Here is a 25,000-nt window from a genome sequence, read left to right on the forward strand (position 1 = left end):
AATTTGTTCTAGTGAATGGTGCAGAGCGCACCAAAACACCGAGGCAGCCATCTGCGGCGCCTCTCAGTAAATGTCTTTGTCCCCTCAGTAAATCTTTGTCCCCTCAGTAAATGTCTTTGTCCCCTCAGTAAATCTCTGTCCCCTCAGTAAATGTCTCTGTCCCCTCAGTAAATCTCTGTCCCCTCAGTAAATGTCTCTGTCCCCTCAGTAAATCTCTGTCATCTCAGTAAATGTCTCTGTCCCCTCAGTAAATCTCTGTCATCTCAGTAAATGTCTTTGTCCCCTCAGTAAATCTCTGTCCCCTCAGTAAATGTCTCTGTCCCCTCAGTAAATCTCTGTCCCCTCAGTAAATGTCTCTGTCCCCTCAGTAAATCTCTGTCCCCTCAGTAAATGTCTCTGTCCCCTCAGTAAATCTCTGTCATCTCAGTAAATGTCTTTGTCCCCTCAGTAAATCTCTGTCCCCTCAGTAAATGTCTCTGTCCCCTCAGTAAATCCCTGTCCTCTCAGTAAATGTCTTTGTCCCCTCAGTAAATCTTTGTCCCCTCAGTAAATGTCTTTGTCCCCTCAGGAAATCCCTGTCCTCTCAGTAAATGTCTTTGTCCCCTCAGTAAATCTTTGTCCCCTCAGTAAATGTCTTTGTCCCCTCAGGAAATCCCTGTCCTCTCAGTAAATGTCTCTGTCCCCTCAGAAAAATGTGTGACCCGGCTGTGACAGCATTCGAGCCTGAGGCGCTGGGAAATCTGGTCGAAGGCCTTGACTTCCATCGCTTTTATTTTGAAAACTGTGAGCTGAACCACACTTCCTTTCCTCTACTCATTAAATATTAAAGCTCCTGTGTCCAGCTGTCTCACCTGTCCAGGTAACTGCCTCTCTCCCCTCAGTGTGGTCTAAGAACAGTAAACCGGTCCACACCACCATCCTGAACCCTCACATCCACCTGGTCGGGGACGAGGCCGCCTGCATCGCTTACATCAGAGTGACGCAGTACATCGACGCCAACGGGACACCTCGCACCGCCCAGTCAGAGGAGACCCGGGTGTGGCACCGTCGTGATGGGAAGTGGCAGATCGTCCACTTCCACCGCTCAGGCTCCGCCTCTACACTAAGCAAGTAAGAACAGGGTCAAAGGTCAAGTTTACGGTGTTAGGGGCTGTGGATGAAACAGGTGGTTCAAACAGAGGGTCACCTGAGGGTCACCTGAGGGTCACATGACTGGTTTCAACACCTCACAGCTCAGACTGCTACTGAGGGCTGTTTGTTGTTCTCAAGTAAAGTGCTGAATGACATCATTTGTCTCACCTGTCTGTCCGTCTCACTGTCCGTCTGTCTGTCTGTCTGACTGTCTCACTGTCTGTCTCACATGTCTGTCTGTATCACCTGTCTGTCTGTCTCACTGTCCGTCTCACTGTCTGTCTGTCTGTATCACCTGTCTCACCTGTCTGTCTGTCTCACTGTCTGTCTGTATCACCTGTCTCACCTGTCTGTCCGTCTCACCTGTCTGTCTCTCTGTCTCACTGTCTGTCCGTCTCACTGTCTGTCTCACCTGTCTGTCTGTCTGTCTGTCTCACTGTCTGTCAGTCTCACTGTCTGTCTCACCTGTCTGTCTGTCTGTCTGTCTCACTGTCTGTCTGTCTCACTGTCTGTCTCACCTGTCTGTCCGTCTCACTGTCCGTCTGTCTGTATCACCTGTCTCACCTGTCTGTCTGTCTGTCTCACTGTCTGTCTCACATGTCTGTCTGTATCACCTGTCTCACCTGTCTGTCTGTCTCACTGTCCGTCTCACTGTCTGTCTGTCTGTATCACCTGTCTCACCTGTCTGTCTGTCTCACTGTCTGTCTGTATCACCTGTCTCACCTGTCTGTCCGTCTCACTGTCTGTCTCACCTGTCTGTCTCTCTGTCTCACTGTCTGTCCGTCTCACTGTCTGTCTCACTGTCTGTCAGTCTCACTGTCTGTCTCACCTGTCTGTCTGTCTGTCTGTCTGACTGTCTGTCCGTCTCACTGTCTGTCTCACCTGTCTGTCTCTCTGTCTCACTGTCTGTCCGTCTCACTGTCTGTCTCACCTGTCTGTCTGTCTGTCTCACTGTCTGTCAGTCTCACTGTCTGTCTCACCTGTCTGTCTGTCTGTCTGTCCGTCTCACTGTCTGTCTCACCTGTCTGTCTGTCTGTCTGTCTCACTGTCTGTCAGTCTCACTGTCTGTCTCACCTGTCTGTCTGTCTGTCTTTCTCACTGTCTGTCTGTCTCACTGTCTGTCTCACCTGTCTGTCCGTCTCACTGTCCGTCTGTCTGTATCACCTGTCTCACCTGTCTGTCTGTCTGTCTCACTGTCTGTCTCACATGTCTGTCTGTATCACCTGTCTCACCTGTCTGTCTGTCTCACTGTCCGTCTCACTGTCTGTCTGTCTGTATCACCTGTCTCACCTGTCTGTCTGTCTCACTGTCTGTCTGTATCACCTGTCTCACCTGTCTGTCCGTCTCACTGTCTGTCTCACCTGTCTGTCTCTCTGTCTCACTGTCTGTCCGTCTCACTGTCTGTCTCACTGTCTGTCAGTCTCACTGTCTGTCTCACCTGTCTGTCTCTCTGTCTGTCTGACTGTCTGTCCGTCTCACTGTCTGTCTCACCTGTCTGTCTGTCTGTCTCACTGTCTGTCAGTCTCACTGTCTGTCTCACCTGTCTGTCTGTCTGTCTGTCTGTCTGACTGTCTGTCCGTCTCACTGTCTGTCTCACCTGTCTGTCTGTCTGGAGACATTTTAAAATAAAAACTCTTTTTTTTTATGCCCAGCTAACTTCCAGAGTGGGCGTGTCTTTGATGGGGCCACGTCACCATGACAACAGATTGATTGACAGCAGGCCAGGCTGACACCAACCATTCGGGATTTTGTTTGAGAAGTTTGACAAAGACAAAACAGAGGAGGAGGAGATGAGGGCGGAGCCAGAGCAGCAGTGGACTGTATAATCAGTCAATCAGTCAACCAATCAACTTCCTCTTTTCAGCTCGTTTGGACTTTGCTTCGGCCACGCCCCTTCGTGATTAGCCAATCAGCCGCACAACGCAGGTAGTAATAATTTGTGGAAACCTTGTATCTCCAGATCGAGGACTGACGCCTCCTTCACAACTGATTTTATTGTGACAACAAAACTCAGCAGCTTCATTAGAGTTAATTAATTAGTAAATTAGTAAATGTCTGACGAGTTTAATGTGTTTTTAAGTTCTCAGAAATTTTGGTTTATGTCTCTGAAATATTTTAAGTTGTTTCACTGGTTGAACAGATTTGGGACCTGGACTCACATAAACACAACAGGTTTAATTAGTTTTTACTTCAGAGGTTTGTTAGATTTAAATATAATAATTATAAATAATAGTTTATATAAAAGTATTATTGTGATTATAAAGTTATTATAATGATATAAACCTTAATATGTATTTTAAAAAGTCTTTCCCTTTTAGATCAAGGTGTAAATTCAGAGGTTCACCTTAAACTTAAGGTAAATTAATGGATGAAATAACAAATGTGTTGCAATCTGTTCATTAATCTCCATTAAAACACTAAATTAAAATTTGTCCCCTCAAATTTCCCTTAATTTTTCGGTTCAGGTGCAAACTCATCATTGGCTTTGTTACACAATAAAACTCACAGTGTTGCTCCAGGGTTAGGGATTAATAATTTATTACTTAATAATAATAATTAATTGGTTGATATTGGGGGGTGGGAAGGTGGGGGGGTGGGATTGGGGGGGCAGACTCAGTTGAGAAGGAGGCGTCAGTAACTGAATCACACTTGATGAATCTGCTTTAGAAATATTAAATGTTTCTAAACCAACAAACCAAAAACTCAGCGGACAAACTCTGAGGCCGAGCCCCGCCCTCTCATCCTGTGGGAGATACGAGTTTTCCACCTGACAATGAAGTTAACGATATAAAATAACAAATGAAATCATATAATTATAAACAGAGGCCAAGGGTTGCCATGGTTACTGATTATGATTTAGACCCATTATCTTGTGATCACATCAGGATTTTTTATTTTCTTTTTCTCTTTTATTTTTGAAATAATTTAATTAGTAATTAGAATAGTAATTTTTTTTTTCATGAGATGATGAGTCAAATAAATAATTTAATATTCTGTACGAGTGCCACATGACCAAGATGGTGTCCCAGGATGATTAAATTGTGATGATCTTGAGATAATTGGACCTAAAATTGATGAGCAGCCAAAGCAGCTCTGGGCCTCCATACATGATATAACAGGGTAGATGTAATATTTAACACGATGTAATATTTAATATGATGTAATATTTAATATTGTACAAGCAGGAAAAGCTGAAAACATGGACGGTGAGGTTCGAATGTACAATGCTCATCTCTCTGCTTCCATCAGGCTCGGAGAGCTCCACAAACTTCCACCGCTCTCCGACCTGCGATCTTCCATGAACAGCCACACCTCCTCTCAGATCAGCTGCCCACCTCCACCCTAGACCCCCACCCCACCCCCCCACCAGGTGTCCTGACAGAGAGGACCTTAACGAGGTACCTTAATGTGCTGCTCAGCAGGCTTCACTAGCAGAAGGAACTGTGTCTGTTGGGTCGAGTTGACAAGATGTTTTAGACTGAAAAATGGTTGGATTCCTGCGAGAGGAAGGAAGGAAGGAAGGAAGGAAGGGAGGAAGGGAGGGAAGGACAACAAAACAAAAAGTGTAAGGGAAGAAGGACAGTGGCAGAGACAGTGATAAGATAGAACAGGCTGTAAAAGGAAGCAAGGGAAAAGGAGCTAAGGACAAAGGGAGGAAATGAAGGAAACATGAGAAGGAACAAATTACACTCAGTGATTTTGTTTAATCACCTAAATCCAAAATAAATTAAATGTAATTACAGTGAAACGTCAGTGAAATTGAGATTAAAACATCGACTTGTTCCTAAAATGTGATGATAATTATGATTTAAAAATGAAGGAACTGCTCCACCTGCTGTTACATGGACCTGATGGGTTCTCTGCAGAACGGCTCCAGACTCAACAAACTGGCTCCTGATTGGTTTAGAACTTTTTCAAGTTTCAGTGTAAAACTGCACAAAGCAAAAGATCGGTGGAGTTAAAGCTCAAACAGCCAATCACAATCACTGACACAATCACTTATCATCTGATTGGACCATAGTCCGTCAACCACAATAAACTCATCAGTACAGAGTCCCAGAGGTGACAAAACGGACTGGCAGGTGTTTTGATTTTTAGTGATGTGACCTCAGTCATTTAACCACAGACACTGATGTTGACTCAAGGGGAAAAATGTTTTTTCTTTCTTTTTTTGGTTTGATAAATGTAAAATGAAACTAATTATGTGGAATTCATCTTTCAGATATTTAAATATCATTAACAGCTGAACAGTAACTGTAACATCCTGAATTTTCATTCTAACTGGAAATATGGGTGTTATAAACAATAACCATGAGATAAATTAATGCCAGACAAACTTGATTAAATTAATAAAATGTGGGTTAATGTACATACAAATGCAGCCTATTAAACATTTAACTGATGACTTTCAGTTCTGCGCGTGTACCAACATGTCCAGTTTGCAGATATAATGTACCTATGATGACTGCTGAGCTCCAGTGACAGAAAAACTCAATGTTTATACAGAATCAGATTTCTGAAATTGAATCTTCAAACACTAAAGTCATCAAGCATCTTTAGCGACAAATATTTAAGGTTTAAATGTGAAATGTGATGTTGGTGAATCATTCAACACATGTCAAAAAAAAAAAAATCCCCTCTGGTCACTGGTAGCTGTAAATATCAACTGACATGAGGTTAAAAATGAACTGTGAGATTAGTGGAAGATTAAAGTCCAAAGGAAAATCCATTCAAAATATGAAAAACCAGTAAATCTGTTATATTTCTTATTTAGTTCTAGATTTGAGATATCACAGATCCTGTTAGTGTTTTTTGTCTCCTCTGGGACTCCGTACGAAGGGAAATCTGACTCTGGTGTGTTGGTCTGTCAGCGGTGTGGTTGCTGTGTGAAACCTCATATTGCTCTTTGTTTTATTTTGTAGGAGCCTTAATGATTTAATAACTGATTCATTTTATCTTAGATTGTGAATTGAAATATTAACCTGCCTGCTCAGTTGTGCTGTTGAATTTAATTTCAGGATATATGAGGTTTTGTGGTAAAGGCAGTGTTCTAAAAGCGTTAGATTTTTGACTGGAGTTCTGTATGGAGTATTTCTTCCTCTTAAGTGATGGTGTTTTCTTTCTGTATAAAGTCTGTGATTTGCTGCATGCCGGACTTGACTTTATGTTTTGTGTTTCGGCTTCGGTCTCCGCTGTGTTTCGCTGTTCGTGGCTCTCGGGTGAGTTTCCCGCCCTCAGTGACTTGACTTGGACTTGTTAGCTTTGTTAGCATTCCTCACTGGGAGCAATGGTGCCCGCTCGCCACGAGCTGACGAAACACCAGCGGCACCAACTTTGATATTCTGCGACTTTTGACCTGTTGTGTTCGTCTCAGATGCTACAAGCAGCTTTTACCGTCGGGAGAATGTAGAACTTTGTACAATCAGATTCTTACTACGATGATGATGATGATGATATTATTCTCAGTATATCGCGTTTGTATATTTAAAAGCTTTTTAATGTTTGAATCAGACTTCCAGTGCTTTGTGTGACTCACCCTGTAGAGAACACACTGTGTTTTATTAGCTCTATTATTTTTGTTAGTATGATATGCATTATAGAGTGTGACACAAGTTCCCTTAGCAACCGCTGAATATGTTCTCCTCAGCACCACCGCCCTTCGTTTTACTGGACATCTCAGCACCATTTGGCGTCCCGGCTCAGGAAATTCTCTGAGGAGGCTGAACATAAGGTCAAAGGTCAGCCAGGGGCTATTTCCAACTGACCTGTGATCTACATGGCTTTAGTTGGTTAGAGAAGGGGACGGGGTCTCTTTGATGATGTCACCATTCAAACCAAGTCAACAGGGCAGAGTTACGCTGTGGGGCGGAGCCTGGTCCTGGTGCTCATGTGTTTACTTTTAATAATTTTGAGGCCCTAATGTTGCTCAGAAAAAAATCTCATATATGACCTCACATACAACTCTATATGAATCTGTCTGTTTGTTTTTTTTGTTTTTTGTTTTGGAAATAATTACAAAATACAGTGAGCATAAACTTAAACAAATATTTCCTTTTTTTAAACAATAAACAACAAATGCCTCAGTCTGTTTCAGTGACTGAGGACCTTTAATTTAATCCCAGACTTGTCATTGAGCTCAAAATCAGATCCGTGCTGCTCTAATGCTAATGCTAACCCTAATGCTAACACTAATGGTGCAGAACTAAGTACTCTCCCTAGTTTCTCTGGTTATTTTTGAAATGATTACTTCTATATTGTGTTATTACACGTTATGAAAACCATAAAATAAGTTTGAGTTTAAATGCGTACGATAAACTGTCTGATGTTACACTTTCATATTGATTAGATGATTTGGTCAAACAGTCATTTTGGCTCAGATTTGGTTGGTTTTGTTCGGGGGTGCTCTGATCGCTCGTACACGTGGAACAGATGAACTCTAAACCTGTGTGTGGTTCAGTCAGGTTCAGCCTCGTCCTCGGTCAGTGAGCCCAGACGGGACTCCAAATGGCCCCTGCAGAGTGAATGGTTGTTTTCTACAGTAGACTAGTCTGTGTTTTCTAAAGCAGCACCTCCACTTTGACCTTTAAGACACTTGAAAGTTTATTTATTAGTGGCAGAAATCTTTGAGCACTGGGGACAGACACAGTCCCTGGAAATATCTGAGATGTCATTTTTTACAAATATTTAGGTGTTGATGCTTGAAACTGAAGAATTCATCTTAAAGTAGATTTCACATTATTCCTACGAACAGATGTTTTTCCTGTGTTTTTACCAGGTGTTCAGTGGGTGTGGCTACTCCATGTTTATCTTAATGAATCCATAGCGGTGACTTCAAACCTTCAACCTTCAACCTGTGAAACGACTGATTCAGACTGATCCAGAGGAAACAGTGGGGTCGGGATTTAGCAACGTTTTACCATCACAATCAAAAGGTTTCGACTCCTGTGTCTCGGTGTCTGATTCTTGGGCAGAAGTTTTTACAAAAGGTTTTTGTTTTGATGCGTCAGACTCAGACAGGTGAAGGTCAGGGTTGGAGGTCTCTGTTTTGTAGCCTCACCTGCAGCACTGACGTTCACCACAGGAAGCTTTTCTTATCCACGTGAAGGGAAACAGCAGGACTTGTTTTATTTCAGCCACAGGAGGAGGAGGAGGAGGAGGAGGCTGTACAGTCCGAGTTCTTCCTCTGGCCATGAGATAGCTGGTTTTCAACAAGCTAACATGCTAATTTGTGGCTAGCATTCATTGGTTACAGTTTGGAATCGGAATAATGCTAATAAGCTACTGAACCATTTCCCAGGAAGCTGTAGTTGAACTGATACAGCTTTTATACCTTTTAGTTGTTTTTAACACTGTTATATTTTTTTGTAATAACTGACTCACTGTATGTTGACTGTTCATCACCATACTAACCTCACTGATCAATAACACACAACTTCACTTACACTTTCAATCACAAAATAAAGCACTGCTAACGCTAAAGACAAATAAGTCAAAATAAAGGGAGAATGAATGAATGAACAGAATAAAGAAACAGATTGTTATGCTAACATTAGCTAGTGAGCTAACTGATTTTACTGACTCATTGCATGGAACCTGTAGAAGTGTCTGGACTCAGTCTAATGTGTATTGATGTCAATGCAAAGACATGAGTCAAAGTTGTGTAGGATTAAAAAAAAAACGAACAATTATTTGTTCATTTAAATTTTATGTCCTTCCAGCACCTGTCAGCAGGTACATCACTGGTTTCCTTTTACTACCTGTAACTTCATGAAGCTTGTAAATGTCAAACATCCAACAGTAAATTAACATTCATCTTTTAATTATCTTGATGTTGCTTTAAATGACTTGTTTATTTCTGTGTATGAAAGTAAAATCAAAAGGTCAAAGGTCACACAGACTAGGTCCTCGCTGTTTCCCATCCACGATGGTCACGCTCTGCAAAATCAATAATTAATGATCAATAATCGGCTCCTTCACATCCACTCAGCTTTTTCTACTATAATGGATATTGTACTGTAATGCTGCATGCCCAGTGTGTAACTGTGTGTGTGTGTGTGTGTGTGTGTGTGTGTGTGTGTGTGTGTGTGAGAGAGAAAGACTGTTTTTAATCTTCTTTCTTTTGTAGTTTTTTGGAGTATTTTCTTCTTCTGCATCGTGTTCAAAGTGTTTCTGTAAATAAACTGAGGTGGTTAAATGCTGCCTTCTGATTGGTCTGTTCTCATCTCCATTCAGTCCGGTCTTCATTCTCATTCAACGTAAATATTTTATCCAATAAAAATAAAACATCAGTCATAATAGAAAATGTTCCACATAATTCTGGTTTAAGAACTCTGACATGACACAAATAAAAGTTTGAACATGTAGTAAATGTGTCTGAGGACTGAGCTCTGCTGTGTTTCTGAACCACTCATCACTATAAACCATCAGCAGTCGTATCTCAGTCATTACTGAATGTTTTTTAAAGTAAAGACACTCTACAAAATTCTTCACAAATTAGAAAAAATACTTTTAATTTAAATTTGAGAGAAATAATGTGATAAATTATAAAAATATTATCTCTGAGTAATAATTATGTTTATGATTTAGCCTTTAATTGACATTTTACAGACCACTGTGCAGACTCGGTGAGGTTACGTCTCAGTTTATATTTAATCTCCATCTCATCAGACCGGCTGCAGATCTCTGTGTTGGCTGGTCTGAGGTCAGTGTGACACCTTCTTCTTTTATAAACACAGTTCACATTTCTCTCTTTGTGTGTGTTATAATCATGTACAGTGAGCTGAATATACATTTTAACAATTCAAAAATATTCAAAATGTGGGTGACAAAATATGATTCATAAAAAAAATGTGAGGACGTGTCAAAAGTGTGACAAAAGTGTTTTAAAATGGAAATAATTCTGTAAGAATAGAAATGAACATGAAATAAGAAATAAAAATAAAAATTACTAATTCATGTGTTTTATAACAAACAATAATTTACTCACATTAAGTGCGAGGTTTGAGTTGGATGTTTTCTTTTGTTTTGTTTTTTGTTTTGTTTTTTTCTGGTTGGATTTAAAATTAAAAATAAATAAATACATACAAATAAAATAATGTTTCCTGTAGAGACCACGTGGCGGCAGCAGCTGCTTCCCGCTCTTGAATTCCTCAACTTCGGTCCCGGAAGCGGAAGTTCTTTCCTTTCTTGTTTCTGCTTGTTGAAGAGACACATATAGGTGAGTAGCTCGGTGTAATCCTCCTTTAATCTAAACCTCAGGTGATCATCGGGTCGTTTCATGTGTCTCTGCTGAATCTGTGGTGATGTTTGTGTCTGTTCGGTGTTGAATTGTTTCTCGGTGTGAACGTAAATGATGGATTTTAGATGTTTTCTCTGTGTCTTGACTGCGGCAGCACGACGCCATCTTAGCTCCGAGCAGCGACTTCAGGAGCGGGAAAATAAACGTTATAGTTTTATTTAACTTAGTTCCCACAGGCGAGGCAGGTGCCTGTCGGGGTCTTCTGCAGTTTGAAGTAAAGTAGCAGGTAGAATTTGTCCAGGTGACGTTAGTGACGTGGTCTGTAGAAGCTAAGAGGCTAATGTAGCTCCCCGGCTAACTTCGTTCTTTACTCGTGGTTCATCGAAGTCGCGTCCTTCGTTGTTTTCCGTGTAAAAGTTTCGTGTCGTTTTTACGTCCTAGTCGGAGGACGTTGTTTTCCCCTCACTGTGTGTTCAGAGATTCACCGTCAGGCTGTAGCTGCTGTTCCCAGCCTGAGTGTCAGTCAGCCGGGGCTGGAGCCACCATGTGACCGGTCTGACCCAGTAGGTCCATTATCGGACACACAAGTCCAGTCTCCACTTGGTGACCCGGTTTAAATGAACCAGGCCCACGGGGCTGAGGTGAGACCGGCCTGTGTGAGGGCTGCTGCACAGCCCAGAGTCTGACCTGAGGTCAGCTCAGTCCTGAGATACCTGCAGAGTTTCAGTTTAAAGGACTTGAAATTGATTTTGTTTTGATGTGTACTGTTTTTTTTTTCCTTCATGTTGAAGTTAAGTCAGGTTTACATTGTTTTACACTTTATTTTAAAAACCTCTGCTGATGTTCAGCCCAGAGGCTGCAGCAACTTCACTCATGTACACAGGTCAGAGGAGTTTCCAGCCTCCAACAGTCACGATTCTTTATGAGGCGTCTGTGATTGAAGGGAAAACACAGCAGCTGCTGGTCTGGGATTTTAACCATGTGTTAATATTCATCCTCAAGGTTCATGTTCTCGAACACAGGTTGTAATCCCAGTCACAGCTTGTTTCACTGTACCCAGGTAACATACACGTGTGACAGGTGAATGGTCTCATCCTGCTCACCTGACTTCACTCAGCAGGTTCAGGTCTTTTCCCGTTAGCCTCAGGTGGGCTCCCTCAGTGTCGGTGATGTGGGCTCCCTCAGTGTCATGTGTTGGTGTTGCAGTGATGCTCTTCAGTCTCTGTCTCGCTGATCCTAGATGTTGGTTCCTGTCGTAGTGCATCTCATTCATCTATAATTGTGTGTGTGTTATCGTTAATAAATCATAACTGGTTTCCCCTGGTGCTGAACCTGAACCAGATGTGAAGCTGTTTCTTTTTCTCTGTCTGAATGTCTGCAGTCAGTGAGACTGATGTGGTGTTGATAGAATGACTGAGGTGTCTGTTGAACTCGTGACCAGTCATCAGGTGTAACCCTCCTCTTCCTCACCAGACAATGGCTCCTCGTAAAGGGAAGGAGAAGAAGGAGGAGCAGGTCATCAGTCTGGGTCCTCAGGTGGCTGAAGGAGAAAATGTGTTTGGAGTCTGTCACATCTTCGCCTCCTTCAATGACACCTTTGTCCACGTCACCGACCTCTCCGGGAAGTAAGTTGTCTCTGACGCTGCGAAGGTGTTTGTTTGCAGCGTCTGTGCAGAACTCCATTCAGAATCCTCCAGTTTTTAACTGTCAGTATCACAGTGATGTCTGAACATCCTGATTCACTGCAGACAGGAGCTGGTGATGGGACAGCTTTAGGACATATGATCAAATACAGCTCACAGCTGTCTCCATGGCAACTGCATGCTTCTAGTTTTCATTCCCTAAAGCATCCTGGGAGCTGTAGTATCTTAGAAAAGTTTTTTTTTTTAAAGATCTGCAGAGACAGAATCAGTGAATCACGTTAATGAAGTGACGAGTGTGATTATCAACTGATCTGATTAATGCAGCTTCGTTCAGTGTCCGTCTCTCAGATGTGAGACCAAACATGAGCTGGATGTTTTTATGTATCAGATAATGAAATAATAAAGCGAATTGATCTTTACTGACATCAATCAACAGGTTTAAATGATGTGAAGAGCAGGTGGACAGTTACTGGTCCAGTGTCTGAGACTCTTTATTTTTTTTTTAGTGTGAGTCACATGTTTGCTGTTTACTATCCAAACTAACTGGAGCTTTGAGTTAAATGTCTGAACCAGAGAAAAGATGAATTATTATGACAAAGTAAATGAAATGTTTGAATGTAGAAACGACTTCAGTTTAAATGTTGCTCATGAATTTTTTTGATTGGAGTCTGACAGACTCTCAGGTAATGATTCTGTTTATAAACACAAGACATGTGACCAGCTCATCGCTGCAGTTTATTCCGAGATAATTCAGTTTTATTTGTACATAATATTATCTGAAGGCTCTTTACAGGTTGAGACCGTACCAGATAATGTCACAAATCTGATCAGCTGATGTCTGAACTTGAAACCTGGTAACCTTTGTAGATGTGGTGTTGTCCTTACCTGTCTCTACCTGCTCTGATTGGTCTAATGTGTGTTTCCAGGGAGACGATCTGCCGTGTGACAGGTGGCATGAAGGTGAAGGCCGACAGAGACGAGTCATCTCCATATGCCGCCATGTTGGCAGCTCAGGACGTCGCTCAGCGCTGCAAAGAGCTGGGAATCACAGCGCTGCACATCAAGCTGAGGGCCACCGGAGGAAACAGGTGAGCACACCTGTCTGACCTGACACCTGACTAGAGATGAAACAGGATACAAACATAATATGATTAGAGACCAAATGATCAGTATTATCACAGTATGTAAGTGTTCAGAAGGTAATAAAACACAACCTGAAATTATTAATATTAAAACGTGTCCAACACATCCGTCACTGATGAGGAGCAGACTCTGATCAGAGGCTCAGCAGCTACAGCTCTGTCTGTCTCTCTCTGTCTGTCTCTCACTCTCTCTCCCTCTCCTGCGTCTGTCTGTGATGTCATGATGGCATCACTCTGAACAGAAAGGTGAACTTTAAACTCCTGTTATATCCACTGACTGGAGGCGGAGTCTCTGTCTCCATGTTTCTCTGACTCATAACAAACTGACACTGATGCTACAGAACCTGAGTTTAATGAACCACAGTAATTAAGAGATAATTAAATTTAAACAGTGATACAAAACATCTCTACTGTTATTAAGCATGAAACTGGAAACTGTTTCATCTGTCTGTGACTACACCATGTTGGGTCCTTGAATTTAAGGGGTTTGGGCCTGGGAAGTCCTTGAATTTAAGGGGTGTGATCCCTGATGTGAAGAGTAAAACAGCATCTATTTGTTTCAGGACAAAGACTCCTGGTCCTGGAGCTCAGTCTGCGCTCAGAGCTCTGGCTCGATCCGGGATGAAGATCGGACGCATCGGTAAAACACACACACACACACACACACACACACACACACACACACACACACACACACACACACACACACAGGTTTGTCTCTGCAGGACGTCACTGTTGAGTTTCACAGTAATGCTCATTAATGCTTCTGTTGTCTAACGGGACAGAAGAAGAGCGTTTACAATATTCAGTGAACTGAGCTTTTAAACTCGGATGTCTCACTTCCTGTTTCTGCTTTGTGTTTGTTCAGAGGACGTCACTCCGATCCCGTCAGACTCGACCAGGAGGAAGGGCGGACGCCGCGGTCGCCGTCTGTAGATCACACGAAGATTTACCCACAATAAAAAGATTCAAGTCAAACATTGAGCTCAGAGTCTCTGTTCACACTGATCACCAATCAATAATTTATCAATGGTCTCTGTTCGCTGAGACCTGATACTAAGTTTAATTAACGACAGTTTAGTCAAACACCTGGTTCCAGTTCATCAATAAGTGAAATCACTTTGATTATTGTTTAGTTTTTAATCAGATTTATCATCTTTTTTTATCTTGAGACTAAAAACTGACGTTTGGACTGATTTTTTTCCACGGACTCTCTCTAAAGGCCTCTGAAGCTTTCTGAAAGGCTGAAATTAAATTACCAAGTTAAATTGAACATTTAATAAATATTTAGTCATTAAAACTGTTCTGTCTGTGCTGAGTGTGTAGCTGAGATGTTTGTGTCTGATTGTGTTGTTAAAGCTCAGAGCTGCAGCTCTCTCTCTCTCTCTCCCACCATCAGTGCAGCCGCCGAGCTTCAGGTGTCTCGGCGCCATGTTGGACAGGTGACAGGTGTGTGTCTGTGTCCTCTGAGACGTTACAGCAGGAGAAGAGGCGGAAATGAGCGGGTTCACCCGGGTTTGTGTTTGCATCAGTCAGGAGCCAACAGATACCCGTGTCTGCTGCGGGTTCATGTGACCCGGCTGTGAACGCGGATTAAACCTCCATCACTGCGACGGAAGCCCGATGTTCGCGGGTTCAGCAGCTTCTGTGACCGGTGGAAAACGGGCCGAGTTAGCTCCGTGTTAGCTTAGAAGCTAGTTCTCTGACCGGTGCCGGCATCGAAGTAGATAAAACCAGGTCACCCGACAATTTAGAGCAAACTGTAATGTGGAAATATGTACAACGTGTGTGTGTGTGTGTGTGTGTGTGTGTGTGTGTGTTGGACTCATGTCATGTTTCCTTTAAATCTGTTTGAGATGCGGAAGTTCTCCCGGCGGTGGGCGTGGCTTCAGCGCCTCAGCGGACACGCCCCCAGCGTTCCAGACTTGATAATACTGTTTATTTTTTCACAAGTTTGAAACCTAACTTTATATATTTGGCAACATTTCTGTTCACTCAAAGTTGGCAGGAGGTTTCATGAGCCGTTTTTCTGTGGTGTGGCAAACTCAGAACTCATGTGTTTCTGCTTTACAGAATCTTTAAAGAGTTCAGAAGTTAAAGCTGCTGAGTCAAGTTAATCAGTTAAACCAACAAACGTCTCTCTCAAATGAAGCAGAATAGGTGAAATTTCGTGAAGTTTCAGAGATTGTTAGTGTCCAGGTACCTGCGCTGTCAACCACCTGTAGGTGCAGTTCGCAGTGTCCGCCACCAGGGGGCAGCAGCAGACTGAAGGTTTTCTCATCAGGAACCTTGAACTCATCAAATTATCTGATGTTTCATATGGAAATGAAGGGAACAATTAATATGAAATAATTCACTTGTATTTTATTTTGAAAACCAAATGGCTTGCACAACTTTCAGGCAATGATTTCAAGTTTTACAAATCAAAATTAATTTAGCTAAACTGATTTCAGATGTTCATATAAAAAGTGATTTTCAAAGCTGTTTAACGTGTAATCTCTTGACGAGCAGTTGTCTGATTGGGGTTAAGTTGAATCTAATTAAACATTAAACTGATCTCTCTGTCAGGTCTGTTCATATAATGAGTCATTGATATTAGATAAACTGTTTCTGTGATTTGCAGCTGTGGTTCCACTGTGACTTATGTAAATTAAACAAGCAAAAGAAAAAACTCTAAACTGAACAAAAATCTTACTAATGTCTGTCCAGGAAGGAAGAAGTTTGTAGGTCAGCAGTTAACTAAATTATTATAAACACTAATCTGGATTTATTACTTTAATTTTAATTATGTCAGTAGAGATGATCAGCTGATGATTTTATTTCACATGGCTTTTTTTCTTTTGGTGTTGATGTTTCATATAAAAGAGAAATGAATCTCCAGATTAAAGAATTCAGGAACAGTCAGACAGAAGCAGCAGGATGCTTCTTTAAACCCAACCAGATAGACACAAAAACAACCTGACATTTAAATGAGACTGGGGGCGACGCCTACCCTGTCCCATCATGCAGCAGTGTCTCCCAGGGGATTGTGGGTAGGAGCAGCGTGCATCTGGGGGCATTTAAAAAGCTCAACATGAGATCTGAGAACCAGCAGGAAGACTGCAGCTGTGTGACAGCTCTCCCAACACACAGACACACTCTGTAGTGTCGTGATACAGTAAAGTCACAAAAATATCAGTATAGTAAGTCGTTAAAAATGTTATAGTATGGTGAGTCATAATAAATGTCATATTGAGTCATAATAAATGTTATAGTATAGTGAGTCATAGTAAATGTTATAGTATTGTGAGTCATAATAAATGTTATAGTATAGTGAGTCATAGTAAATGTTATAGTATCGTGAGTCATAATAAATGTCATATTGAGTCATAATAAATGTTATAGTATAGTGAGTCATAGTAAATGTTATAGTATCGTGAGTCATAATAAATGTTATAGTATCGTGAGTCATAATAAATGTTATAGTATAGTGAGTCATAGTAAATGTTATAGTATCGTGAGTCACAATAAATGTTATAGTATCGTGAGTCATAATAAATGTTATAGTATAGTGAGTCATAGTAAATGTTATAGTATCGTGAGTCATAATAAATGTCAGTCATAATAAATGTTATAGTATAGTGAGTCATAGTAAATGTTATAGTATCGTGAGTCACAATAAATGTTATAGTATCGTGAGTCATAATAAATGTTATAGTATAGTGAGTCATAGTAAATGTCATTGAGTCATAATAAATGTTATAGTATAGTGAGTCATAATAAATGTTATAGTATAGTGAGTCATAGTAAATGTTATAGTATAGTGAGTCATAATAAATGTCATTGAGTCATAATAAATGTTATAGTATAGTGAGTCATAGTAAATGTTATAGTATCGTGAGTCATAATAAATGTTATAGTATAGTGAGTCATAGTAAATGTTATAGTATCGTGAGTCACAATAAATGTTATAGTATCGTGAGTCATAATAAATGTTATAGTATAGTGAGTCATAGTAAATGTTATAGTATCGTGAGTCATAATAAATGTCAGTCATAATAAATGTTATAGTATAGTGAGTCATAGTAAATGTTATAGTATCGTGAGTCACAATAAATGTTATAGTATCGTGAGTCATAATAAATGTTATAGTATAGTGAGTCATAGTAAATGTCATTGAGTCATAATAAATGTTATAGTATAGTGAGTCATAATAAATGTTATAGTATAGTGAGTCATAATAAATGTTATAGTATAGTGAGTCATAGTAAATGTTATAGTATAGTGAGTCATAATAAATGTCATTGAGTCATAATAAATGTTATAGTATAGTGAGTCATAGTAAATGTTATAGTATCGTGAGTCATAATAAATAATTTTGTGTCTCTTTGTGGCTGTTTTATCTCTTTTGGATGAATAAATTACTAATAGTGTGAACTCAGAAGTTGAAGCTTTAATGAGTTTGTTAGTTACAGTATTTAAATAAGACAGGAAGCAGAAAAATAAATCATAGAAAAAATAATAAAAACAAATGAAGGCAACTTTAACCCACAATCCACTGCAGGAAGTTTTGGCTTCAATGGAGGGTTTGTGTGTTTGTCGAATAAATAATTTATTTTGCATGTTACTCCTCAGGTTGAAGGTTCTGCTTCCCCTCCAACACCTCCTCCTTCTCCTTGTCCTCTCTGCTCTCCCCTCTCTCCTCCGTCCCTTCCCTCCCCTCCTCCCCTGTGGAGGAGGAGGTGTTCTCTCCATCATAGATGATGTCTTCAGGGTTTGGAGCAGGAGGACAGAAATCCTCCTCTGGGAGAATCTTCTGGAAGATCAACTCAGCCTGAACAGAGACAGATGGAAAAATCTTTAAAACATCCAACTCAACTGTAGCGATTAGTCCATCAGCAATTATTTTAGTAATCACTTCATCAGCACAGTCAATGGTTTTTAAAGAAAACAGACTGTAATTCTGTTCACAGATTTCCTGGTTTCCTACTCTTCTAAACAGAGCACGTGTGGGTCTTGGGCTGTGACGGGACCAATCCAATATGAGACAACAGAAATGACTCAGATGCACTGGTAACGAAGACAATTGGGCCAATATATGGAGACAATCTATTCAGTTCCCTTTTATTTCATTCTGTTTGTATAGCTTTATTTTTTTCTCTGTTTTTTTGGGAGAATTGTTAAAATTTTATTGATAGTAACCACAGTACATAGACAGTATATAAAGTATTTATATTGGACCCTATTCCTCAACGTTAGTGATGGTTAAACACACAATATGTAATTTCCTACCACTAGGGGTCTCTCAGTCAAAACAACAACATAAGATGGAGTCTGGTGGCATCAGTTTTGTATCGGGACGGGAAAATTCTGATTGGTGCATCCCTAATTTTGATGGACATTTTAACTGAGAAAATAATCAGATTCATTTATAATGAAAATAATCAATCGTTGCTGCTCTAAACTTGACCTAAAAAACTTTACCCACTGTGTTCATGCATTTGTTACCTCATTTGTTCCCTCAAGACTGGACTACTGTAACTCTTTATTGTCAGGATGTCCCAAAAATGCAGTAAAAAGCCTCCAATTGATCCAAAATGCTGCAGCACGAGTACTGACAGGAACTAGGAAACGGGATCACATCTCTCCTGTGTTAGCTTCTCTGCATTGGCTCCCTGTAAAATCCAGAATCGAATTTAAAATCCTCCTCCTCACCTACAGAGACATTAATGGTCAGGCACCATCGTACTTTGGAGAGCTTATAGTTCCCTATTTTCCCAATAGGACACTTGGCTCTCTAAATGCAGGTCAACTTGTGGTTCCCAGAGTTTGTAAGAGTAGAATGGGGGGCAGAGCCTTCAGCTCTCAGGCTCCTCTCCTGTGGAACCAGCTCCCAGTGTGGGTTCAGGAGGCAGACACCCTCTCTACCTTTAAGATCAGGCTTAAAACTGTCTTGTTTAGTAAAGCTTATAGTTAGGGCTGGCTCGGGTATGTCCTGACCCATCCCTTAGCTATGCTGCTATAGAGCTAAACTGCTGGGGGATTCCCATGATGCACTGGGCTCTCTCTCTCTCTCTCTCTCTCTCTCTCTCTCTCTCTCTCTCTCTCTCTCTCTCTCTCTCTCTCTCTCTCTCTCTCTCTCTCTCTCTCTCTCTCTCTCTCTCTCTCTCTCTCTCTCTCTCTCTCTCTCTCTCTCTCTCTCTCTCTCTCTCTCTCTCTCTCTCTCTCTCTCTCTCTCTCTCTCTCCTCATTCTGCAGGTCTCTCTTTGTGGGAACTGTTGGGTTTTTCTCTGTAACAAAGTAAGGTCTTGACCTGACCCAGTAAAGAGCCTTGAGATAATGTAGATTATGATTTGGTGCTATACAAATGAAATTGAATTGAATTGTGTTATTATATTATATTAGTGTTGTGTTACTCGCCTGAACTAAAATATAGTTCTACAGTTACATTCACTTCATTTTATTCAACTATAACAATATTGTAGTTTGGGTAAATAATCAAACCAGTTTTCTGCGTCTTATACATTTTTCGATAACTGTCCATCACCAATTTAATCATTCAGTAAACTATAAGATATATAAACTATATAAACAGTATCAAGGCTCCGACCAACATGGGCCTACTGAAGTATTTTGAGCCCGACCCAAAGGGGGCAGAATTTCACCAGTTTAAGTGAAATTGTTGATGCAAGTGGGTGTGGCCTATCACGTCTTTGCTCATTATTCAAGATGCCTTTGGGCAATCCTGACTAAACTCCCTGAAGATACCCTGCGCTGTTTGCTGAACAAACGCTAAGGTCGATTCAAACCTGATGAAGCTTTGAAGGCTTAGTGATGATGACACGTGTGTCATCATCACTATTCAAACACATTAAACGAACTGAGGTCACTTCACTCGGGTCCCTGCTGGTTGTTCCTTCTGTTGAGCATAAACAGTCTTCAACCCTCAATCACCTGTTCAGCTGTTCCAAGTGTGTGTGTGTGAGTCTGACCTGTCTGATGCTGTGGTCGTGCCCCAGATTTCCATCTGGTCCAGAGCACAGGTACACGTTAGACGGGAGGTCGTGACCTTCGACCTCAACCCCCGATCCGTCGGCCATGTTGAAGTACAGACACCAGAGGACAGATGGACACTTCTCTACAGAGACACAGACACATAGCAGACGTGTGAGTTATTCATCTGCTGCTGTTTCTCTGAGCTCAGTGTGAATTCCAGATTTCTTAAAAACCTGTGAATCAGACCTGAGATCAGTGGGAACACGTGTCCTAGTCTGAAGACTCAGCGGTTCAGGCCTTACCCCTGTTTAGTGCTGCAATGAATATTAATTCTCATGATCAATTAATCTACTGCTTATTTTTTCAAACTGATTAACTGTTTAGAAAATACAGAAAAGTTCTGCTGAATAATAACGTAACAATAAAATTGATCTTTTCAGTTTCACAGAAAATCACATTGTACGCAGATGATATTTTGTTATATCTCAGTACTTTAATGCACAATTTATTTTACTTTTATTCAGGGTGTAAAAGGTCTGAGCAGTGAACTGACAGTTCCCAGAAGTGAAGCCAAGATATCTGGATATCTGATGGTAAATTAAACACACAGCCACCTGAGGACTCAGACGTCGAAGCTACCCTTTAAAAAGACAGGAAGAGACAAAAAGGAAGATGGGAGGGAGGTGTCAGGTGTAAAATGTCAAACAGGTCGTTACTCAAATGTCAATTAGAGGAGGAGGTGGAGCAAACTACAAGGATCAGGTCATTTATTTTAAAAAAAACTGGACAAGTCAAATCTCTTCTGAAATCCTCAAATGTGATGTTGTTTACATACAGAGATAATTTATCACATTTTCAGACAATAAAGCTTCATTACATCATTAACGTATACTTCCATATATCACCCACATAACTAAGACCTAACAAACTGTTAGGTCATGTTGAAAGTCAAAAAACAGCTGGTTTAAAGAGTCTAGAAGCTGTTTAAAAAGAGAAACTATCGACGGTAACCGTGTCATTTTAACGTTTCTTGATGGTAACAGGTGTCGGTGGTTGTTGCTATGTCTGCAGGACAGACTGGAGGCTGCAATGACAAGACGGGCCGGGGCTAACTGTTACCATGCTAACTTCAGTAGAAAAAAAGATGTGACAGAGACAAGAGTTAACATTGGTGTTTGTCTCCACATCTGGAGACAGATGTGGTGAGTAAAGAATGAAGTTTGATGCTGAACTCACAGTGTTTCTTCTAGTGTTTCTGTGAACTGGTGAGTAAACAGCTGCTAATGCTAACATTAGCCATGTAGCAGGAGCCAAACTTACATTAAGCACATTTAGCTCCTTTAAACAAACGATTAAATATAATTTAAGAGACTGCCCTCTCTCCTGCCTCCCTCTCAACAAAGTTCAAATAATAATTTAATGGACAAATGTAAAAGTGTTTGTCATGTGGTCATTAGAGCAGCAGCTGTGTATCAAGTGCAGCCTTTTCTACTTATTTTATTTTCAGTATTATTTCTTGTTTGTTTCTTAATGATATGTGAAGCTGTTGGACCATCTGAAGTAAAGTGGAGCCTTAAATGTCAGTCTCAGTGATAAAATGTCAGATTAACATACACAAACACTCAGGGGTCCACACACACACACACACACACACACACACACACACACACACGTTTAGACCCACTTTGGGGAATCATGTAAAATCTACCCTCTTCTGGGACACTGCTCTCTGAGGGGTGTAGAAGAAGAAATCTCCATCACAGTGAAAATCACTTCATCTGTCAGATAAAACCATAAACCTGGGACAAGAGTCTGAATCTCACTGTGGTCGTTACTCTTTAAAAGTTTACTGTTGCAAACACTTTCTATGACGTCATCAGGGGCATTTACAGGCAGAGCTGCCAACATAGTGCACCTGTACAGTCACCTGTAGTCCAACACAGCAGCTCTGACATGGATTTGAACAACATGTAAAAATGTGATGAGTCATGATTTCAGTCATATTTCATTTTCAATGAAAATAATCTAAAAATGATGATGATGTGATTTTTGTTGGGTCAAACAAACACGTTCCTCTAGATCTGTGAGGTCCAGGACAACACATTTTATCTTTATCAAAAACCTGCAGGTGTTTGGATGTTACTGTGATTAACTGTGCAGCCCTGAGAGGTGTTTCTAATATTCTGACCCCCTCACGTTTGTAACTGTATATATGTAATACATGTAGTATGTAACGAAGTCTGAGGGACTTTATTTAACTATGTTCTTATATTTTTTATTCCCAGTGATGAATCGATGAATCGTTAATCATCGGGTAAACTGATAATTGTTAACTGATAAAACAATAATTGATTGATGAGAGTCTGAACGTTGAAGTTTTACAGTTTAACAGAAGCTTTTCTCCTCCTCCCTCATCAGCATGATGAATCTTTACACCTGCATCATCTATTCTGTGTGTGTGTGTGTGTGTGTGTGTGTGTGTGTGTGTGTTCCTGGAGGTTGTTCCTGTTATAATTAAAACCACAGAAGAAAGTGATGAATGAATTAAAGACAAAGAGGAGGAGGAGGAGGAGGAGGAGGTCAGAGAGGAGAGAAAGTTTATAGGCTTGAGTGTGTGTGTGTGTGTGTGTGTGTGTGTGTGTGTGTGTGTGTGTTACCTTGGTCATGCGACTCTGGCGTGTGGAACATCCTCCTAACCACCGGTGACAGGTCCTCGAAGGCGGAGCCAACTGACTGACAGGTGAGGTGGACCAAATCTACAGGGACAGAAAACAAGAGTCAGAGACCACCTTCCCTCCTGGACCTCACTGTACCATCTAATGACTGTCGTCTCCATGGCAAAAGACACGCTGACAGTGATTTGTACCCCAAGAACCTCCTCCTGGACCTCAAGAGCCTCCTGAAGGACCTCTGGAGCCTCCTCAGGGAGGATCACTGAACCTCCAATCAACCTTAGTAAAGACTAATTAATGACATTTAAGATCAGAAACATAAAGTGAAGGGAAATGGACCTGAAGTCTGATCTGGTTTTTGGAAGAGTGTGTGTGTGTGTGTGTGTGTGTGTGTGTGTGTGAGTGAGTATGTAGATAAATGGTGTTTTGTTTCAAGGCGTTCAGGCCCACTGCCCCAGTAACCAATCACACTGCAGCATCAAGACAACACCAAAGAAGATGATGATGGTGATTTGACAGGCATAACACACACACACACACACACACACACACACACACACACACACACACACACACACACACACACACTCCTGCTGTAACTGTATGTTGGTCATTAATCAGTTTCTCTTCAAGGACACTGAGGATTTTCAGACTCACAGCATTAATTTACAGGAAATAATGGCCTCAAAACCTCAAGGACCTCAAAAACCTCCTCAAGGACCAGCAGCTGTAATATTTTGAATCTTATAGAAGTGAATCTGTTTCATCTTGGTCAGATCAGACTGAGTATTAACAATGAACTGATGAAATAAATCTGAAATAACAGGAATTATGAGATGATTGGTGAGATGAGTCAGAACGAGATGAGACATCAAAGAGAAACGAGATAAAACACATGATGACAACCAGATAAAACAAAGGTAAACAACATCATGAGAAATGAGACGTTATAAAGATGGAAGAGAAGAGATCACAGACATGAGATAAAACCAGAGCAGACAACTAGACAATGATTCAGATCAGAAACAGACGCCAGCAGCTGAGATCAGATGACCACGAGAAATGACGAGCAGAAGAAGAGATGTGGTCACATGATCAGGTGAGGATGAGACACGGCTGGTCACTGTCCACAGGTAATGGTACAGGTGTGTTTGACTCACAGGTTCCAGGCATGCAGGTCATCGTGGATGGACAGAGCTCCACCATCTTCACTGCCGGAGACCCTGCTGCTATTGGAGGAATCGTTACCATGGAAACCTAAGCAGATGGACAGACAGGTAGAGACAAAAGTCATTAATGAAAAACCTCAGAGTTAAAAACAGATTAGTTTCATCTTATTACTGAACACTGCAGGCTAATACACACACACACACACACACACACACACACACACACACACACACACACACACACACACACACACACACACACACACACACCTCAGCTCTATGAAACATCATAATTCTTTGACCAAACTTAATTCAATATTTCAATATTTAACTCACACCTAATTAGTTAGTGTGTGTGTGTGTGTGTGTGTGTGTGTTCAGACAGGTGAACCTGCAGATTTTCTCTTTCCTCAGTAATTGACTTTTATTTGACTTTGTCTCTTTTCTTCTTCTTCAGTTCTGACATTCATTAAAATCAATCCCAAAATTCACTGGGGCTGAGGGACACTGTGACCTCTGACCTCAACAGTAACCAGCTGTTTTCCCAGCTAGTTAGTGTGTACATGACAGGACAGGTGGGTTTACCTGAGGCTTTAAGCCTGATGTGACTGATCCACATTAGATTCACTTCCCTGCAGCTATTACTCACCACTTCCTGCATATGCTTCAAAATAAAAGCATGTGAATGTGACGTTTCCTACACTTTCTGATGAGAATCAGTTTCAAACTTTGGTATGATGATGTTCACCATCTTCCTGTGACAGAGGAGCAGACTGTCATCCCATTGGATGAGAACAAACAGTCAGAGGATCATCACAGTTAATACAGTTCATCCTGAGGGAACACGAACGTCTGAACACAGGTGTGACTGACAGGTGTTAGCGTGTCAGCCGCTAACAGCATGAGGCTAAGAACTGCAAGCTAATGAGAGTGGTTAGCATGATTCACCTGCTGGTCTGAGTCAGTGGGCAGGACGGAGCCATCAGTGATGAGGACCGCTCTGCTGAGGAACCTGCACACAAACAGCTCG

General features: G+C 41.1%; 3 protein-coding genes and 1 long non-coding RNA gene across 7 annotated transcripts in view; 2 read left to right on the top strand and 2 right to left on the bottom strand.

Moving 5' to 3' along the window:
• camk2a (calcium/calmodulin-dependent protein kinase II alpha) overlaps positions 1-9,325 on the top strand; it is a 28,240-nt gene extending 18,915 nt beyond the window's left edge. For both annotated transcript variants that reach the window (XM_071505884.1, XM_071505885.1), the window contains 3 exons: positions 689-783; positions 882-1,110; positions 2,784-9,325. In XM_071505884.1, the coding sequence (XP_071361985.1) occupies positions 689-783; positions 882-1,110; positions 2,784-2,787 (328 nt within the window). In that variant the 3' untranslated portion in view covers positions 2,788-9,325. The remainder of the gene's footprint in view (positions 1-688; positions 784-881; positions 1,111-2,783) is intronic.
• An 894-nt stretch (positions 9,326-10,219) lies between these two features.
• On the top strand, positions 10,220-14,132 carry rps14 (ribosomal protein S14). Its single transcript, XM_071505886.1, has 5 exons — positions 10,220-10,348; positions 11,843-11,994; positions 12,939-13,100; positions 13,718-13,794; positions 14,023-14,132. Exons 2-5 carry the CDS (start codon positions 11,846-11,848, stop codon positions 14,088-14,090), a joined length of 456 nt encoding a protein of 151 aa, XP_071361987.1. The 5' UTR covers positions 10,220-10,348; positions 11,843-11,845; the 3' UTR covers positions 14,091-14,132.
• A 1,366-nt stretch (positions 14,133-15,498) lies between these two features.
• Positions 15,499-16,438, bottom strand: LOC139637296 (uncharacterized). The gene is made up of 2 exons (XR_011694579.1): positions 15,929-16,438; positions 15,499-15,893 (listed from the first exon to the last, which is right to left on the bottom strand). It is a non-coding gene; the product is annotated as an uncharacterized lncRNA (long non-coding RNA).
• Positions 16,439-17,566: 1,128 nt separating this feature from the next.
• The window catches only part of chm (CHM Rab escort protein), a 21,421-nt gene continuing 13,987 nt past the window's right edge, over positions 17,567-25,000 (bottom strand). For all 3 annotated transcript variants that reach the window (XM_071506574.1, XM_071506572.1, XM_071506573.1), the window contains exons 13-17: positions 24,919-24,982; positions 23,962-24,058; positions 22,787-22,885; positions 20,126-20,271; positions 17,567-17,967 (exon numbers count right to left, since the gene is read on the bottom strand). In XM_071506574.1, the coding sequence (XP_071362675.1) occupies positions 17,758-17,967; positions 20,126-20,271; positions 22,787-22,885; positions 23,962-24,058; positions 24,919-24,982 (616 nt within the window). In that variant the 3' untranslated portion in view covers positions 17,567-17,757. The remainder of the gene's footprint in view (positions 17,968-20,125; positions 20,272-22,786; positions 22,886-23,961; positions 24,059-24,918; positions 24,983-25,000) is intronic.

The sequence above is a fragment of the Trachinotus anak genome, unplaced genomic scaffold (genome assembly GCF_046630095.1).
Source record: "Trachinotus anak isolate AG129_WGS33_773 ecotype Australia unplaced genomic scaffold, CSIRO_AGI_Tana_v1 ptg000020l, whole genome shotgun sequence".
In the NCBI taxonomy this organism is placed as follows: domain Eukaryota; kingdom Metazoa; phylum Chordata; class Actinopteri; order Carangiformes; family Carangidae; genus Trachinotus; species Trachinotus anak.

Coding starts and splice junctions, on each gene's coding strand:
- rps14 (XM_071505886.1), top strand. CDS start 11,846: ATGGCTCCTCGTAAAGGGAAGGAGAAGAAGGAGGAGCAGGTCATCAGT. Junction 11,995..12,938: donor GTCACCGACCTCTCCGGGAA/GTAAGTTGTCTC, acceptor GTGTGTTTCCAG/GGAGACGATCTGCCGTGTGA. Junction 13,101..13,717: donor AGGGCCACCGGAGGAAACAG/GTGAGCACACCT, acceptor TATTTGTTTCAG/GACAAAGACTCCTGGTCCTG.